This window comes from Staurois parvus, unplaced genomic scaffold, assembly GCF_062004578.1.
Source record: "Staurois parvus isolate SC_StPar_1 unplaced genomic scaffold, SC_StPar_1.0 ptg000475l, whole genome shotgun sequence".
In the NCBI taxonomy this organism is placed as follows: Eukaryota; Metazoa; Chordata; class Amphibia; order Anura; family Ranidae; genus Staurois; species Staurois parvus.
This window is the reverse complement of record NW_028318271.1, coordinates 6,057,499-6,077,726: the sequence shown is the minus strand read 5'-3', so window position 1 is coordinate 6,077,726 and position 20,228 is coordinate 6,057,499. Positions and strand designations below refer to the sequence as shown.

At 45.5% G+C, this 20,228-nt stretch overlaps 1 protein-coding gene across 1 annotated transcript in view; it reads right to left on the bottom strand.

The window, feature by feature from the left end:
* MTMR12 (myotubularin related protein 12) overlaps positions 1–20,228 on the bottom strand; it is a 110,526-nt gene that overhangs the window by 52,261 nt on the left and 38,037 nt on the right. Inside the window, exons 3-5 of the mRNA XM_089689462.1 lie at positions 18,538–18,674; positions 9,948–10,020; positions 6,548–6,684 (exon numbers count right to left, since the gene is read on the bottom strand). Coding sequence (XP_089545588.1) covers positions 6,548–6,684; positions 9,948–10,020; positions 18,538–18,674 — 347 coding nt within the window. The remainder of the gene's footprint in view (positions 1–6,547; positions 6,685–9,947; positions 10,021–18,537; positions 18,675–20,228) is intronic.

Here is a 20,228-nt window from a genome sequence, read left to right as displayed (position 1 = left end):
TTTGCATAATAATTTGGAACAGGGTGTAAAAGTTCAATAAATGTGCAAAAAAAGCAATCAAGGCTCTTCACTGCTCCAGGGCATGCAACTTAGTGCAGTGTGTGTGCACACCATTCCGATATGGTATCCTTCACTGGCTGCAACGGCCTCTCACCTCAAACCGGCAGCGCCAAAGAACCAATGCGCTTTTTGGATCAATCTGGATCCTGAGTATAACTCTTTATTGCCCGATCTCCTGGGTCTTTAGCCACACTGGCCCCACACAGCAACACAGGTCTCACTTCCTCTGGATAGGTAGGTATATTTCCTCTCAAATGCTAACTTACATGTAGCTCGTGAAAATAGAAAAGACATTCTCAATAGTGCAAAACCGCTTTTTTAATTGAATAAAAGTAGCCAAAATCCCAAAGGAACACTCACATTTTAGTTGTACATTAACAAGCCTTCACACCACATGTAATGGGTGTATCTGCATGAAAAAAGATGCACCACGTTGTTGACGTATATCCGGCGGAACGCCATCTTGGTACACCTTTTTTCATGCAGATACACCCATTACATTTGGTGTGAATGCTTGTTAATGTACAACTAAAATGTGAGTGTTCCTTTGGGATTTTGGCTACTTTTATGCAATTAAAAAAGCGGTTTTGCACTATGGAGAATCTATTTTCTATTTTCATGAGCTACATGCAAGTTGGCATTTGAGAGGAAATACAGGTGAAACTCGAAAAATTAGAATATCATGCAAAAGTTCATTTATTTCTGTAATGCAACTTAAAAAGGTGAAACTAATATATGAGATAGACTCATTACATGCAAAGCAAGATAGTTCAAGCCGTGATTTGTCATAATTGTGATGATTATGGCTTGCAGCTCATGAAAACCCCAAATCCACAATCTCAGAAAATTAGAATATTGTGAAAAGGTGCAATAGTCTAGGCTCAAAGTGTCCCACTCTAATCAGCTAATTAAGCCATAACACCTGCAAAGGGTTCCTGAGCCTTTAAATGGTCTCTCAGTCTGGTTCAGTAGGAGTGTATGATGTAGTAAGGTGGAGGAGTCTGGCAGCAGCATTCATGATAGACTGAAGAGGGAATAGCCTGTGATGAGGTCGGCCAATGAGGAGGGAGTTACAATAGTCAAGGCGAGATACAACAATGGAGTGAATAAGTTGCTTTGTGGTTTCAGAGGTTAGTAACGGGCGTATCTTGGAGATGTTGCGGAGGTGAAGTCTACAAGATTTGGACAGTGAATGGATTTGGGACTGAAAGGACAGATGGGAGTCTAGGATTACACCTAGCACCCTGGTATGAGGGGAGGGAATGATGATTGTGTTATTGATCTTGATGAAGAAGTCAGGGGATGGGGCACGGGCTGGGGGGAATACTAAGAGCTCAGTTTTGGAAAGATTGAGTTTGAAGAAGTGGAGTGACATCCATGCCGATATGTCACTTAGTAGGTTAGTAATGCGAGAGGAGACTGAAGAGGTGAGGTGAGAGGTAGAAAGATAGATTTGTGTGTCATCAGCATAGTGATGGTACTTAAAGCCATGGGAGTTTATCAATGACTAAGGGAGGAGGTGTCAATGGAGAAGAGAAGGGGTCCAAGGACAGAACCTTGAGGGACCCCTACAGAGAGAGGGAGTGAAGAGGAGGCGGCAGCATTATAGGTAATGCTGAAGAAGCGCTGCGATAGGTAGGAGAACCAGGAGAGATCAGAGTCTCGGAGGCCAAGAGTGGAGTTTTTTGAGGAGGAGGGGATGGTCAACCGTATCAAAAGCCGCAAAGAGGTCAAGTAGTAAGAGTACGGAGTAGTGGCCATTGGTTTTAGCTGTTAGTAGATCATTAGTGAGTTTTAGTAGGGCAGTTTCAGTGGAGTGTAGTGAGCGAAAGTCAGACTGTAAAGGGTCAAGAAGGTTGTTGTTGGTGAGGTGGGAGCTCAGGTGATTGTAGACTAACCGTTCTAGGAGTTTAGAGGTAAATGGCAGCAGGGAGATGGGTCTTAAGTTGTTCAGGTTGGTGGGGTCCAGGGAGGGCTTTTTAAGTATGGGAGTGATGTGCGCATGCTTTAGAGGGGAGGGGAAGGCACCGTTAGAGAGGGAGAGATTAAAGATGTGAGTGAGGGAGCATAGGACGGAAGAAGAGGATGACCGTAGTAGTTGTGAGGGGGCAGGTAGTGAGACGGGCTTCTGAGAAAACCTTAGTGACCTCTTCGGTAGTAGCAAGGTGAAAAGAGGAAAGTGTTGAGGGAGGTTTAGTTTAAGGTATGCTAAGTGGGATGGATGTCTGTGCAGTGGCGATGCCCCTATGAATTGCGTCAAACTTGTTTTTGAAATGATTTGCAATCTCATGAGCAGTGAGTGAGGTACTGGGTGGAGAAAGTAGAGAGTTAAAAGTAGAGAAGAGACGATGAGGACTGGATGAGAAGGTATTAATAGGAGTGACAAAGTAGGCTTGTTTGGCAGCATGAAAGGAGGAAGTGTATGTTAAGAAAGCAGATTTATATAGGGTGAATGCTTGTTGAGATTTGGTTTTACGCCACGATCGCTCCAGCGCACGACTATGTTGTTTAAGATTTCTGCTGTTTTCAGTCTGCCAAGGTTGTAATGGTCGGGGCTGATGCTTCGTTTAGAGGAGCAAGTGAGTAATGTGGATGAAAGCGAACTGTTGTAGACAGCAGTGGCCAGGTCAGGGCAGGACAAGGGAGAGATTTTGTCATAGAGTTGGTCAGTTGCAGAGTGGAAAGGAGCAGTTTTCAAGTTGTGAAGCTTTCTGTGGGTAATTGTTTGCTGCCTGGAGGGATAGGCGTTTGAAGGACACTGTGAAGGTGATGAGATTGTGATCAGAGAGAGGAAAGGGGGTGTTTGTGAGGTTGTAGTGAGTGCAAAGACGGGAGAAAACAAAGTCTAATGTATTCCCATCAGAGTGAGTGGAGGACTGTATACACTGTGCTAATGCAACAGATGAGGTTATGTTGAAGAGTTGGGATGTAGCCAGGTTGTTGGCATTAATAGGGATGTTAAAATCTCCGAGAATGATAGTGGGTAGTTCAGAGGAGAGAAAGTAGGGTAGCCAGGTGGAGAAATCATCAAGAAAGCGCAACACCGGTCCAGGAGGCCGATAGATCACTGCAATCCTCAGTGAAATGGGAGAGAACAGCCGGATGCAGTGAGTCTCGAAAGAATAGAAGGATAGAGAGGGAGGGTTAGGGAGGACTTGAAAGGTGCTGAGTGGGGATAGAAGCAAACCAACTCCACCACCTTTTCGACCACTGGGTCTGGGTGAGTGGGTCCAGAGAAGGTCTCCATAGGAAAGTGCTGCGGGAGAAGAAGAATCTGCTGCTTGAAGCCAGGTTTCTGTAATTGCTAGTAGCTTAAGGGAGCGGGAGACAAAAGGGTCATGGACAGAGGTGAGCTTATTATAGACAGAGCGGGCATTCCAGAGCACACATGAAAAAGGGAGGGTGGTTTTTGGGAGCACGGGGACTGATGTTAAATTGAGGGGATCGCGACTATTCCCGGAAGAAAGAGGATGCCTGGTGTGGGGGTGAGATAATGGAGGACCAGGATTTGGGGAGATATCCCCAGAGGTTAGGAGAAGAAGAAGGGTGAGGAAAGTAACATGGGAGCGGGATGTACATGAGTGCACATGTCTTCCAGTCCCGGTGTTTGGGTCAGCAGATGAGTGAAGTATCAGCAGGAGGTGATGAGAGATGGTAGGGAGATGTAGGGAGATGGTAGCAGTGAGGGTGAGATGTGTAATCTTTGGGGAGGAGCAGAGGGGTAAAGAAGTGAGATTTTGTGAACGCAGGATAGCAATATGAAAAGGAGGAGTAGAGGGGACATATTAAAATGGTACACGGAGTGGGACTCAGACTTGTAGATGTTTCCCCAGGGTGTTTGCTTGCAGTCCATCCAGCATGCAGTAGAGTTCTTCGTTGAATCCTCCTGCTGCTTGGGTTATCCTGCTTTAGTTCAACTGCTCTTAGCACTCCTTCAAAAGCAGCACTCATGCAAAATCAGCACCCCACCTGTGACACCCCCCCCCCCCCCCCACGAGCTGATCTAAATTTATAGGGAGATGGTCAAATGAGCACTCTTCCCCGCCCCAATTAGGAACCGATAAGGATCACATGAATGGGGGGGGGGGGGGGTTCTCAAACACAGACCAGATACAGGCCATGGTCATAAGAAGAGTGCAGCAAGAGGTGAGACCTACTCAACATAGACAAAAATATATACACTATTTGTTCTGCAATTAACAAGAGTCCACGCGTTGTTTCAGTTTAGAATGGAGAAGAGCAGATAGCAGCAAATTACCCAGAGACAGCTGGAGTCTATGCGTTGTTTCATTTTATATATATATATATATATATATATATATATATATGTATTTTTTTTCCTTCTTCTATGCTAGTGGGGGAGATGCATTGTAGCACTTTACATTTACTTTTATTTTCTGTGTAAGGTAGCGCTGCACCATCTATTTATACATTGTTCAGTGTCAGCAGCTGCCCATCCTATTTATCTTATTCATCCATTCATTCTGCGGATTCAATTGTGTACTTCCATTTTTCATTTGTTGCTATGCTGTCCTAGCACATCACTTGATTTGTTTTTGATTGTGGTAGATTATTATCGGTTAGGGCGTCAATCTTGTGAGTGTTTATTACATGCTTTGTTTTACTTTTTCTGCAATTTGCCATTTTTATGTAGGAGATATTTTTGTTAGCTTGATTTCAGCTAGGATTTTGGATTTTGCCTTGAAGAACTGTTATGTTTTACTCATTTTGTGATCCTTCTTTGACCTCTTCCCTGTATGTGTCTTATAACCCTTGCACTGTGTGAGGTCATCACTAGGGGATGTGGTTGGAGCTTTGGGTTTATTAGTCTGTTCACTTCCATGTTGTAGGTGTCCTGAGAATGATGGACTGACTTCGAAACGTTGACAATAAATACACTGCGGTTTTTCATCTTCCACCTTTGTAAGACCTCTAAACCAGCTTTGGATTTATAAACAATAAATAAGCCATTTAGGGTCCATGCACATAAGGCCACTGTAAAAAATGACAGAGCCTCTGGCAGAAAAAGCAGCATAACAATGCTCAGTGGCGTGTATTGAAGAAGAGTTTATGAGCGTTTGAGTATTTGCTTTTATAAGCCCCTCCCCCCCTAAAAAAACATTCCCCTATGCTCATTTTCAACTATAATCAATGTACACTTTAAAAACACTCCTAAACGGCGCATCAATTGTTTATTTTCTACCCGAAAGCTCCTCTCAAAAACGCATTTTTTTTCCCAACCTGAAAACACTCCTCCGCAAATATGCCTGTCAACAGCCAAATGTGCATGGACTGCTTACACAACAACCTGGTTTGGTGCAGGCCGGTGTGGGTAAAGGCAATGCATTTGTGACCTGTGTTCGGTGTGTCGTTTACTTTAACTGATCCCCTCCAGCAGTTCACAAGGGCATTGCGACTGGAATGCGGTGCAGGAAGGCACACAGGAGCATGGTTCCCCCTTCCCCCATTTCAGTGTGAACGAGCACTAAAGGAGACCTACAGTCAAAGCTTTTTTTGCCTGCACTACTCCTATGGATCACAGGAGTGAAGTTCATTCTGTCAGCTGATATGATAGAGCTTGTTCATAAGGTCAGGATCCACCTGGAAGCCTGGACAGGCAGATGGCTCAGCCTCTCAGCGATCCTCCGAGAGCCTGAGACACCCACTCCCACCACCTCCACAGCCTGGCACTCCAGTGAGCGCTGGAGGGGCAGAGAAGAGAGCCGAAGTCTGACAGTCACCGTTCTCTGCTCAGAGCGGAGGGGTAGAACTAAACGATCAGCGATATTTGTTCGCTCAGTTCTCAGTGCAGAGCTGGCGGGGAACAGGTTCAGTATCGGATCAATGCTACATCTACCTAGGTAAGTATGATTTTATTTTAGAAGTCCTTTCTTCTTTTTTAAACTGCAGGGGGGGGCTATGGTTTTTTAACAGACTTCACCACTGCATTAAATAGCATGGTTAAGCCAAGCTGGCCCAAACATATTTCCATACCAGAACAGCCTGGCTGCTGTAACAGATTGCAGAATTAGCTCCGTGTTCCAGCAGAAGTACGAGGCACTTCCTCTGTGCTGATGGGTTGAGTGTGTCTTAGCACATATCCACCATTGAGGAGACGCTTTGTACATGATCAATGAATACAAGGTTTCCGCTTATTGGCCAAGGTGCAAATCGTAATATCATCCACCTGCCTCTCCAACATGCCCAATCACAGGAAGCCTTGCATTCCATGATAAAAATACAAGGCTTCTCCTGAGTGGTGGAGATGTGATAAATCCAACTTTCTCTCGCTCTTCCTGGCAACGGAGCAGAACGGTCTCGTTCTGTTGCTATAAAACAGCGCTGCCTACTGTATGTAGCCAAGGCTACTACAGTCTATTACAGCAGCCCCAGCGGCCAGATCGCTCTGGCCAGCCTGGTCCATACAAACTATTAAAAAGAAAGTAAACCTGGAATTCTCTTTTCAACAGAATAAAAGCAGATTTACCCTCTTTAGCTCCTCCTCCTTCGTGTACGTCAGACAGAAATAGAACACGCGGAAATCCTTGCAGTAGATGATCAACTTCTCTGGATACTTCTTAAGTGATGGCCCCGATATAAGAACTTTCTTCTTGTCATCAAATACTGAAAAAGAAAAAAATTGTTGCTAAAGAATTACCATATTTTTCGCTCCATAAGACGCACCTAGGTTTTAGAGGCAGAAAACTGCAGACACAGTACAGGGGATGACCAGAGACTGCGGACACACTACAGGAGATGACCAGAGACTGCGGACATAGTACAAGAGATGACCAGAGACTGCGGACACAGTACAGGGGATGACCAGAGACTGCAGACACAGTACAGGAGATGACCAGAGACTGCGGACACAGTACAGGAGATGACCAGAGACTGCGGACACAGTACAGGAGATGACCAGAGACTGCGGACACAGTACAGGAGATGACCAGAGACTGGACAGTACAGGAGATGACTGCTGACCTTTGGGGAGGGGGGGGAGCGGGTACCTGAATTTGACAGGTACCCGCTCTTACTTTCGCGGAGTTGTTCTTTCATCTTACCTGTTCCTCTATCCAGCGGCGCGCTGTCTTCCCGGCTTCTGTAGTGTGGGCGCTCGGCTTAACAGCCGGGTGCCCAGTGCGCATGAGCGAGAAGCGCTGCGCTTTGTGATTGGTCCAGCGGCTTCTGGGATCTGTCATGTGTCCCAGGTGCCGCCTTACCATTCACAGAGAGCACCGCTTTTTGCGCATGCGCACTTGGCACCCGGCTGTCAAGCCGAGCGCCCACACTAAAAGAAGCCGGGAAGACAGCGCGCTGCTGGATAGAGGAACAGGTAAGGTCCCGCTGCTGAGCCGAGCGGCCGGCCCGGTATTCTGACACGGCGGCGGTGGAAATACCAGACCGCTCCATAAGACGCACTGACATTTTCCCCCCTTTTTGGGGGGGGAAAAAAAAAAGTGTGTCTTATGGAGCGAAAAATACAGCGAAAAAAAAAAATGAAAAGCCGAAGATCAGACTGTAACATGCTGGAATGAGGGCATTATAACCAAAAACTTCACTCCAAGCATTTTTTTTTTTTTACAGTGAGATCGGGTTAGCACCTCTGTAGCCACTGGGGAGCTTTTCTGCAGGCAGCTTGTAGTGGTTGGGCTGTCGGGATACCCACAGCTCTGCTCCCTACAATATGTAATTTTTGCATTGCTGTTTTAACAAAGTAATAACTTGGTTTGCGAAGGCATCTGGGGCACATATCCTTTGTGGCTGTTCAGGAAAATATATACATGAAGGTTTGTTTGCCGAGAGTTCAGCTTTAAGATGTTTATGCATGTTACAGTCTCCTTTTTTCAAATATACTAACAGCTGTGTAACGTTAAGGCCTACCTGACTGATTAATATTTTACAGATTGGGTAAGGTAGGCCCACACACACTAGAAAGCGGAAAGCAATTGTTAAAACCATGCGGTGTTCTATATCCAATTTGGGAGCCTGTCCAATTTGGGAGACATCCCCTCACTTCCTGTCTTTATGACACAACAGGAAGTAAGAGAAAATATCACCTAACATCCCTTCTTAGACAGTTATCACCACATACTGAAGGAAGATTCTCCTCTACTTTTGGAGGAACTCCTGGTGAACATTTGGCATTTGAGAAGTTCAAAAAAACTTTTAGATGGGTTTCTTAGCAAATACAATGTACAGGGATATGGGAAATTGTAGTGACAAACACACACACAAGCTGGATGGACTAGTGTCTTTCCTACCTTACCAACTATCTCTCTCTATTGTAACCTGGCGGATGGGTATGGAAGATGCAGGATACGGAGATGAGGTCAGCTTGACCTCACTACAAAGCATGATGTCAAACCATTTAGCAGTATATGGCGCTTAGGATTACATTTTCTATTTAAACTATGTGCGAGAATATCAATCATGGCTAATTATTAACTTTCTATTGGACGCTGTGTACATTAGGCCCAAACCGGTTTGCTTAAACCAAAAGCTGAACAATGATAAAACGCTAACAATATTTACCCAGAGAAATAGGACTTGCTGTAGGTCAGTCAACCCCCATGGCTTTTTCTAAAGAAACAATCTTCCTGTTACTAATGAACACAAATTCCCCTTTATTGCTCATTAGCGGACTACCTTTCAAGAGATGATCATAGACAGATTTTTTTAACCCCTTCATGACGGAAAGGTAAAACAAATCCGACCGCCTGAACAGTTTTCCAATGTGACACACAATAGTGACACTGTATATATCATTGCAACTACTTCGTGTATCCAGAAATATACCTTGTTTTTTTTCAGGACAAATGAAGCTTTCATTTGGCGGTAAATAGTAAAGGATATATCCTGATTTTTTTAACTATCAAAGAAAAACTAGCACAAAATCATAAATATAATAAAAAAAATATGTATATATAGCTGTATATTTCTTACCATTACCAAGACCTACCCGTAGGAGCAACCCAAAACAAAATTTATTTGCTCCTGACGATTGCAGCAATACAACATGTGTATATTTGTTTGTACCCAGTAGGGTCCAGAAACAATAATGCAGGTTTTGCATTTTTATCCTACCTAAAACACAGACACTAAATTAATTAAAGGCTTTTTTTTTTTTTAATCCAGCCTAAAAAATACACTGACATTTGACCCCAACCTTAGACATACTTAAAAAGAAGGAATTGATACACAGATACATTTTTTTCCCTACACACACTTTTTTTTTACAATTTTTCTCCCCTAGTAAGGAGAAATACATGCAACCTGTCTTTTTCTCCATTCAAGAGGGAAAAAACAAAAAAAACAAAAAAAAAAAAAACCACACAGGAGTGGGCTATACAGTGACTGATTCCCAAATGCAAGTACAAGACCCGGAGTGGTCAGTGACAGCTCGGTCTCCGTGCTGGGAACATGTTGTGCAGCTCACACTCTGCACAGGCACAGTGGTACAAATATGCGATCCCAAGGATAAAGGCTTACTTCTGTGAGGCTGAATATGTGTGTATGTGCAGCAGGAAGGGATTAAAATCCTTGGAAAATCTGTGAATTTGTGAGAATAAAAATCTCAATGATTTAGCATGGAGGCCAGAGTCTAAATTTACCAAGCTGAAACAAGCATGAGGCCACAGAAACTTGGATGTCTCACAATTCCGTGGCGGAAGGATTTTTCCAGGTTCTATCTGCTTTCTCCTGTAAATCTGGGGAGGGTTTCAGTATAGATTGTTATGCACAAGTGAATTTCTAAGGCAAAGGGGCAGCACCAATCCTCTCTTTCATCTGGCTGCACGAAGCTGATGAAAGAAAAAATATGATTGGTTGCTGTAGGCCCCTTTGCTCGCATACAAGTTTGTTCAGTGCCCCACCTGTGACAGCCTTACCTCCATAGAGCTGGTCCACGCACTGCAAGGTGATGTCATTTTCACCAACAATCTTGTTCCTGAATTCCGGTGCCTGAGAGACAATAAGAAGTGACAAGTCAGATTATAAATACTAAATAGGTGGAAGGACATGGGGAACCGGGTGATTCTCAGACAGACAGGAAAACACTCGGTCTGATCAACACAGCCGAGAAGTCATAGGTTTTTGTGGATCGTGTCAAATCCTCTATTACACAGGAATCAAGAATTTGGTGTGTGGGCAGAAGAATTAAAAATTAAACCTTTATGAGAAGGAGATTTATTAAAGGGGATTTACAAGAACACTGGGAAATCCCTCTAAGCCCAGATCCCCTTTCTGTAGTAACACAAAGGTTACTTACCTGTTTCTTCACCTTAGTAAAAAACAACTGGCTCCTTATTGATTGACAGAGTCCAAGGTGAGCAGCACCAAGAGAAGTACGCAACTGACACTGCTGACCTCAATGCTAGTATCCTTGGCTTCTTAGACGTCCATACTTTGCGTCAGTAACCTGGAACAAGCATGCCATCAGAGAAATCAGATCACTTTATCTGCAAACTTGTTTCAGGTTAAGGACTCAAAAAAGAAACCGGATCAGCTTGACATCCAGGGAACTAGCATTTTCCAGAAGGAGGGGTCAGCAAAATGAACCTTTGCTTTTTGCCATGCAGGGTAAAGCAACAGGCTAACTTACTGCACTCTCATCATCACTCACTCCACTTTACTTCATTCATTCCTTCACCATGTGTGAGGAATGAATACCCTACATAAGCTCTGGGTTCCTCTAGTGCAGGGGTTCTCAACCTTATTAAGACCAAGGCCTGGTAAATTCTGCCCAAACCCTTCATGCCCCAACAATAAATAATGTATTAAAATGTTGGAAGGCTCTGGATGGGGCCAAGTGTCAATGTGGGGAGATTAGGGTTCTGGAGGGGGTAGGTAACTTTGCAGCAGACTTGGTGGCCCTGTAAGGTATGAGGTTACTAGAGGGGGCTGGAAGAAACTGGGGGGGATAGGTCTCCAGAGGGGACTGGGGATCTTTCCAGGAGGCTGGGGACTTTGCAGGGGCACTGTATAGGACTGGAGGGTGCTGTAGGGGGTCGAGGAAAACTGTGGGAGGCTGGGTGGTCCTATTAGAGGTCACTATGGGAGTTAAATTAGAACTTTACCCATAACAACTTGATAAAAAAAAAATAATAATGTTCTTTAGCAGTAAACATACATTCCACATTAATAATGATAGGGTACCAAAATTAGTGTGCTGTAAATCGCCACCAGAATTGTTCCTGTTTCTTCTTGCTGGAGGTGGCCATTCTGCTGAAGCCCAGAGCCCCAGAGCAGCAGTAAATCTTTAGGCTGTTAGCAGATCAGCTGCTTCAAATTCAGCACAGTGCCCAACAAGAGAGCAACTGAGCATGTGCAGAGCAGGGTGAGACCGTGTATTACTGGATTTTAAACAGTATGAGCACTTATTTTTAATATTCTACATAGCTAGACCTGCAGAAGGGGCCAGCCTGGAATGATCTAGCAGGACTTAATCTTCTGACTAAAAGTTCCACTTTAAAGGTATCTACAGCTGGCAGGAGGAGGGAGACCATGGCCAAACAGCAGGCCATGGCCCAGTGGTTGGGAACCCTCTGCTCTTATCGGAACCCAGGCTTGTCATCGCTCGAGTTCACACAGGAGCAGTGCGCAAAACCTATCTGCACAATGCACAGGCTAGACAGCTTCTGACCAATCAAAAGTCAAGGAGATTTAAAATCCCCGCAGCTTTCTCTCCACTCCTACAGCTGAGAATCTGGAGCATTGCTGCAGCTCTCTCTCCTCTCATACAGCTGACAATCCGGAGCATCTGCCTCCATCCTCTAATGGCCGACACCAAGGTATACATCCCCACATGCCCTGCCATGCTCTCCCACCCTCTGCTCAGTATGGGACCGATGCAGGGAGGTTTCCCGCACTGCTCCTGTGTGAATTCAGGGGTTCACACCGAAGCAGTGGAAAAACCGCATGTGATCTGGACAGGAATCGCATTCCTGTTCAAATCACATGCTATTCTTTGTGGTGCAATCTGAGTCTATACATTTTTGACGCAAATTGCAATTATCGGTACTCAGCATCGGCGAGTACTTGACCGACTGTATCGGTACTTGTACTCACCGATTGAGAAAATGGTATCAGTGCATCCCTAGTTAAAGATAAGTGCACTGAGCCTTTTTGTCCCCATTTTTCAGACCTAATCTAACCCACCCTCAGCGTCCATACTTGCCTCGGACAGCCGACTTCTGCTGTTTGTGTACATCCAGCAATGCATGTCCTCACTCTCCTGGCCACACCTGGACATTATAGTCCTGAGGACTTCTATGGGCTGGAGATGACTGGAGACTACAGAAATCTATGGGGCTGTTATATGCAGGTGCAGCCATGACAGTGAAGACTTAGACTGCTGGATGTAAACCGAGGAAGACCTTTCATTCCACCTTTTCTCCATTCATAAAGCAATTTTCATTTTGAGAAATAATAGCAGGAGTTCTATGAATGAAGTGGGGATGATTGGCAGAGTGGGAGTTGTGGGGATGATTGGCAGAGTGGGAGTTGTGGGGATGATTGGGCAGAGTGGGAGTTGTGGGGGATGACTGGGCAGAGTGGGCGACGAGTGGGGGACGAGTGGGCAGGGTGGGGGACGACTGGGCAGGGTGGAGGAGTGGGGAGGCATAGTAAAGGAGCGGAGAAGGGGGTATAAAGGGCGGGCATAGTCAGCACTTTTTGAAGAGTGCCTGTGACAGGTGGAGAAGTTGATATTAAACCTTGCAGCACCAGAAGATCACAGCGGTGGGCATATCTGAGGCAGAGGATTTAATATTTCAAGAACAGAGCAGCCACCAGCACATGGGACATTCATCATTAATGTAAGTACCATCCCTGCTGCCGTTTTAAGTTTAGTTTCGTCTTGACTTAAAAAAAAAATAAATCTGTGACCCATCTGTGACCCATGTTAAAAGCTTTCAATGGAATACTCATCTCCTCTCTAGCATGGTTACCCACAGACTCACCGTTTCTGGAAGAATGACGCCCAGCATCATCCAACCCACTTCATATCAGCCCATGTCAGGGCTCACATGGTATTACTTTCAGGAACTCCAGCAGCAAATTTCCCATTTCGGGCACATGCCTCAACAATTAAAGAGATTCCTTCTACATCTGGCTGGTAGTAAATAGTAGCTTACCAAACACAGGCCCTCCTTTCCAGAATATTCACCTTACAAGAGCAGAGAGCGCCCATTGACATTTTTGCAGGGTCTGCTATGTTTTTGAAACTACAGTTGCACAGAACTGGGCTATAACCAGCGTCTGCTATTTTAATTAGCCAGTTAGGACTGCCAGCTGTAAACAAGTGTATGAAATGAGGCAGAACCCATCTACCCCCTGCAGTTTGTACACCAGGCTAGGAGTTTGGGGGGGGGGGGGGTGTACTGTAAAACCCGGCTGCATATACGCCACACAATAGTACTGTTGTGGAATGAACACACATTTTATTTTTTGTAATGGAGCAATTCTTGTTTAACCCTTTTGCTGCCATGGACGCACAGCGCACGGAGGCACAGAGCTGTTGCCAGCTGGTCAGGTCAGTCCCCCATCCGCCCATGGCATTCCCCCTTCTGCTCTAAGCGTATGGTCACCTCAATGATCATTAACTTATAGCAGAACTGTTCAGCAGACGGCTGAAAAAACCAATCGCTGCGATCAGTGGCTGACAACCTGCTGATCATAGCCCTTAATTTAAAATGTGATCACCTCCCTGCCCTATCCGCTCTGCTTCCCCCGATGCTCGACCATCCCCCACCGCTGTAACCTGCTTGCACCCGCTTTCCCTCTTTAAAATGCCGCTCAGTTCCCCCTTCTCAAATTTTCCTTCTCCACTCTCTGCAGCACCAATCCTTCGGTGGTTGTCCCTGCAGAGCTGCCAGCCTCTCCTCCTTTCCGCTAACTTCAAATGCTGCGGGGGCGGGGGAGCCACAGGAGGAATCAAACTCTCAAAACAGACTCCCCCTCCCAATCTAGGGCTGATCCTCCGGCACCCTTTCCTTGCAGCACTAGTAGTAGTCTTCACCTCCTCCTGCCGCTGGCTGTCAGTTGCTGGGGCACACGACGAGAATGCGTTTCAGGATGGACAGCGGGAGCAGGACTGGTAAACATGTCATGTTTTCCAGTCCCATCCTTTCTTCAATGAACACAGTGAGCGATCAGTACCGATATATAGCATATAGCACATACAATTGCTTCACAAGCCCTGTTGTAATTTAATGTTATTACATATGCTTTTCAATTTGCAGCTGCTGTAATGTTCTGAAAAAATATGGCAACCTATAGCCATTCTATGCACTGTTGGTGTACACAGAGCCCCCCAGAAATGCAATTTCCTACTTGTGTGATTGGCTCACTGATTTTCCAAGATGTCTGGACCAAGATACAAGTCAAATAAGGCATCTCCTGCAATAGGAATCTCAGTTTAGCCCTGGTTCACACTGGATCCAACTCTGAACTTGTGCGATTTCACTTGAAAGTAGGATGACAGTGTAACTTTGGATCTGACTTCATGCACAGATGTCTATGCAAATCGCACCCCATATTGTGAAAAGTAGTGCAGGAACTACTTTTCTAATCCGACAAAGTCAGAGTCACACCAATTAGAACAGTTCCATTAATCATTGCATGCGATTTAAAAAGGTCAAATCACATGACAAGTCGCATCATTTCAAAAGGGGGCTTAATGAGATACCCCCAGTGGCGTCCCTAGGCAGGTGCGGGGGTGTGTGCCGCACCTGGTGACACCTACCACACGGGGTGACACCGGACCCCCTCAACGAAAAGGTAAGTTGTAAAGCAAGCTGATCCCCGCAGGATGGATCGGATCTGCGGATTGAGCATAATGGACCAGAGGATGCATGCGGACGATCCCCGCAGGATGGATCGGATCTGCGGATTGAGCATAATGGACCGGAGGATGCATGCGGACGATCCCCGCGAGATCAATCAGATCTGCGGATGGAGCATAATGGATCAGAGGTTGCATGCTGACGATCCCTGCTGACGATCCCTGCAGAATGGATCGGATCTGCGGATTGAGCATAATGGACCGGAGGTTGCATGCTGGCGATCCCTGCAGGATGGATCGGATCTGCGGATTGAGCATAATGGACCGGAGGATGCATGCGGACGATCCCCGCAGGATGGATCGGATCTGCGGATTGAGCATAATGGACCGGAGGATGCATGCGGACGATCCCCGCGGGATCAATCGGATCTGCGGATGGAGCATAATGGATCAGAGGTTGCATGCTGACGATCCCTGCTGACGATCCCTGCAGAATGGATCGGATCTGCGGATTGAGCATAATGGACCGGAGGTTGCATGCTGACGATCCCCGCAGGATGGATCGGATCTGCGGATTGAGCATAATGGATCGGAGGTTGCATGCTGGCGATCCCTGCAGGATGGATCGGATCTGCGGATTGATCATAATGGATCGGAGGTTGCATGCTGGCAATCCCTGCAGGATCGATTTAATCTGCGGATTGGGGAGCATAATGCATCCATTATGCTCAATCCGCAGATCCGATCCATTCTACGGGGATCATCGGAGGGGGTGTCACCAAGTGTTATCGCACCAGGTGACACCAACCCTAGGGACGCCCCTGCATACACCCCAAGAGTTAAATGCTTCTAAAGTGATGCGAACCCTGCAGCTTTATCAGAACACACAGTGCACCAGGTGAATATAATGAACCAGTTGTTCCCATTCAGAATCAGTCTGCACAAGACATGGTGAAACAAACCTTTACATCTTCAGGGAAGAAACAGGAATCTGCCACAATGTTTGTTAAAATCCTCGCAATGTACATTGAACATCCAGAAGGGTTTGTCTTTTTCCTCAACAAAAGTGGAGATACACTTTAAAGTCAACGTGTAACTTTTGAAATCTCTCATTCAGCAATCTCATTGATGCCAATTATGACATTTCTTAAACACTTTAACAAAAGAAATAAAATCTATTTTTGTTTTTTTTTTGTGTTTTAAGGATTTATTTGGACATCCAATTGCTATAAATAAAAACCCCAAAAAAAAAAAAAACCCCACACACACACACACACACACACACACACACACGACTTTCTGGTAGGGATGAGCTGAACGATTAATTTTGCTCACTAAGCTGCTAAGGTGAAATTTGCTTTAAAGAAAAAAATAAGGTGTATTTAGTTGTTCCAAGGGTGTAAAAAGGCTTTAAAAAGGTCTCCTAAAGGTTATGAAAATGTTTTTTTTAAATATCCAGAAGAACTTGTTCTTGCAAAAAAAAAAAAAAAAGGCTCCCTTAGTAAAGCAACACCACACAACTATGCAAGACACAAGAAAAGCCAAGGCTCATGTCAAGTCTCAAATACATACATTGAGATTTTTGCTGTTGCTTTTGTGAAACCAATACATAGAATGGAAGTGCTATGCACGTCATCTGACACATTAAGTAGATTTCTCCCCTTTTATTTTGGGTTCAATAAAGGAGTGAAACCTACAGTATTTTAAAGGGTTTTTATTTTATTTTTTTTCCATCTAGAGATGCATCAGTATAACTCCATCACTTGATTCCCTTCCCGCTGGCTTGGATTTGCCAATTTAAAAGGGTCAGTCCTTATATTGGACTTTGTTCCTAATTTTTTTCACTATACACCTATGAGGCTCTCTAAAGAGTGATCTGCAGTGGATCACATTCAGAGATTGGTACAGGCATAGCTGGCATTGAAGAAGCAGCAGTTTCCTTTCTCAAATGACTGTTTTGTGGTTTGTTTTTTTTTGGGTTTTTTTTAAAAGAGAGGTTTGGTTTTTTTTAATCATACTTACCTAGGTGGATGTAGCATCGATCCAATGCAGGAATCTGTCCCCCACCAGGGAGAACTGAACGATCAAAGGCCGCTGATCACTCAGTTCTCCCTGCAACTCTGAACAGAGAGCAGTGACTGTCATTTACCGCTCTCTGCTCTGCCCTCCCCCATGGCTCACTAAAGTGCTGGGCTGTGGAGGGGGCGGGAGCGGCTGCATCAGGCTCTCAGAGGCTTGCTGAGACAGGTACCGTTCCAGGCTCCTGGGTGAATCCCGACCATAGGGTCACGATCTTACCCCAGCCTGGACCGGCTGATTGACGACAGCTGACTTTAGCACGCTGTCAGCTGAAAAGGGGTCACAAGAGTGCAGAACAAACTCCACTCCTGTGATCCACAGAAGTACAGCCAAAAAAGCTCTGGCTGTACTTCTCACATTGTTTTGGGAGACGAACAGGGTTTTTGAATGAAATTCCGCGCTACAAATACAAGCCTTGAGTCTGGCTCGTGGTTGAAGCCCAGTCACTTGAAAGGGTTGCATTTGGGAGTGGTACTGCCCAAACACAACAGGGGTGAAGCTGAGAAGCAAACCATTGGGATCAAGGCATGAGTACAACCCAGTTCAGTGGCTTTTGTAGCTTAACGGGCATGTGGGTTTAGCATTGGGGGGGGGGGGGGGGGGGGGGTTGTAAAATTTTAATTACCCCCAACTGCAAGTGTAAACTAATACACATATTTCAAATTCTGAGCTTGGCTGGTATAAACAGGACGATCGTTTTAATTTGTAATACTCTTGTACAGCATTCACTCAGATTTTGGCTGGTGCAGCTACAGTGAAGGAAATAAGTCTTTGCCATGTTGGAGAGTTTGGAATCTGATTCTTTGATTGCTCCTTTTATACATGTCTTTTATACAGGTAACAAAATGAGATTAGCAGCACTCCCTTTAAGAGACTGCTTGTAATCTCAGCTTGTTACCTGTATGAGAGACACCTGGTAGCCAGAAATCCTGCTGAATGATAGGGGATCAAATACTTATTTCCCTCATAAACATGAAATCAGTGCATCATTTGTTAGCCATGCATTTATTTTTGTTTGCTATTCTGTCTCTCAGTGTTACAATATTATTATTACAGATATTTATATAGCGCTGTCAATTTACGCAGCGCTTTACACACACATATATATACACATATATACATACATACATATACATACACATACTAGGGACAATTTAGACAGGAGCCATTTAATCTACCAGCATGTCTTTGGAGTGTGAGAGGAAACTGGAGTATCCGGAGGAAACCCATGCAGGCACAGGGAGAACATGCAAACTCCAGGCAGGTGGTGTCGTGGCTGGGATTTGAACCAATGACCCTAGTACTGCCAGGCAGACGTGCTAACCATTTAGCCACTGTGCTGCCCCAATACACCTACCATTCGATATTTAGACTGATCATTTCTTTGTGAGTGAGCAAACATTCAAAATCAGCAGGGGATCAAATACTTATTTCCTTCACTGTATATATGAATGCAAACAACGTATCAACGAATGGTCTGTGTTAATTGGTGGCTGGAAGGATCTGCCTTATCTTGTTCAGTCTCGGAAAGCTGGGAGTGGTAATGTTGCAGTGAAAACAGATTTTATTGCTGCATGGAATGCACATAAATAACAAGAAAGGAAGACTTTGCTCACGCTATCGTCTGGTGCTTCTTCACACAGAAAGGTGATCTTAAAGTTGGTGCAGATGAGTCTCCCGCAGACCCCGCGCTGAGATCCTTCCTCCTGGGAACACTTGAAGACATTGTTGGCTTCACAAAGAAGCATCTCACCTGCAAAAGACATACAGAAGATCTGGTTGCTGCTGCATGACTGCCAATCCTATTGAAACACTCTGAAACAAGATTAAAGCCCAACTTCGGCAATTTGTATCCCCCAACCCCACCCTAAAGCCCCACACTGCATCTACATATTTCCAGTGATTGTACAAGTAAAAAGATTTTCATTAAACAAAAAACAGTGGCTAAGTGGTTAGCACTCCCACCTATCAGTACTAGGGTCGTTGGTTAAAATCCCAACTACTGCACCACCTGCCTGGAGTTTGCATGTTCTCCCTGTGTGGGTCTCCTCCGGGTACTCCAGTTTCCTCCCACACTCCAAAGACATGCTGGTAGGTTAATTGGCTCCTGTCTAAATTGGCCCTAGTATGTGTATGTATGAATGTGAGTTAGGGACCTTAGATTGTACACTCCTTGAGAGTTAGGGACTGATGTGAATGTGCAATAAATGTAAAGCACTACGTAAATTGATGGTGCTATACAAGTACCTACAATAAATAAATCACATGCGTACCTGCTCTGTGCAATGGTTTTGCATGGAGCAGCCCCAATCCTCCTCTTCTCAAGTTCCCTGGCTCCTCCCCTGTGCTGATGCTTAGTGCCCTCATTGCAAACCACTTGCTATGGGGGCACTTGTATGGGCTAAGGGGAAGCTGCACGCAAGGTTTTTTTTACCTTAACCAGTTTCCCACCACAGTGCTTCTTTTCCTACCTGGCGTAGGGGGTGCAGGCTTACTCACACAGTCCTCCTCCTGGGAGGCTGGTGGGTTGCTGGCTGCTACCAAGCCTTCTAGCTGGGTGGCTTCTTCCATGGTACATAGCTGGTCCTCGCTCTGTGGGGGCGGGGAGGGTCTGCGGTTTCTTTCTTCCAAGCTCCACTGCCTGTAGGTGAGCCCATCTCCATCTGGGTCCCCTCCCAGGCTCCTGCCTTCAGCCTCACATCCTCTGTCTTTCACCCAAACTCTCCTGTGCTGAGCAGGCTCTCACTTTTAAGGGATGTCTTGGCCGTCTGCCAAGCCTCCTTCTGGGGGTTGGCCAGGAAACATCAAAAGTGCAGATCAGCCACTCCTCAGATCAACCCACTGCTTCTAGACTTTTCTCAAAAGCTCTAGAGCAAGGGGAAATTCCAGAGGGCTGGACTGCAGAACCTCTCAGCTCTGACCAAAGTTTGTCCCCTGCTAGCCATCACACCCAGGATACTACTCATTCCTCCTCACTAAGAAATGGAGTCTAGTTCCACCTAGCTCACGGATGTCAAACTGGCAGCCCTCCAGCTGTTGCCAAACTACAAGTCCCATGAGGCATTGCAAGATCGACAGTTACAAGCATGACTCCCAAAAGGCAGAGGCATGATGGGTTTTGTAGTTTCACAACAGCTGGAGGGCCGCCAGTTTGACACCCCTGCCCTATCTGATTAGGAGGGTGCTACAGACATCTACCTAATGAGCTGCTAGAGCCCCTGAAAGCCACAGCCTTCTAGGTACAGGACATGCTCACACTTTACTAGGAGAGCACTGCGCAGAAACAGGGCTGTCCACCATCCCTTGA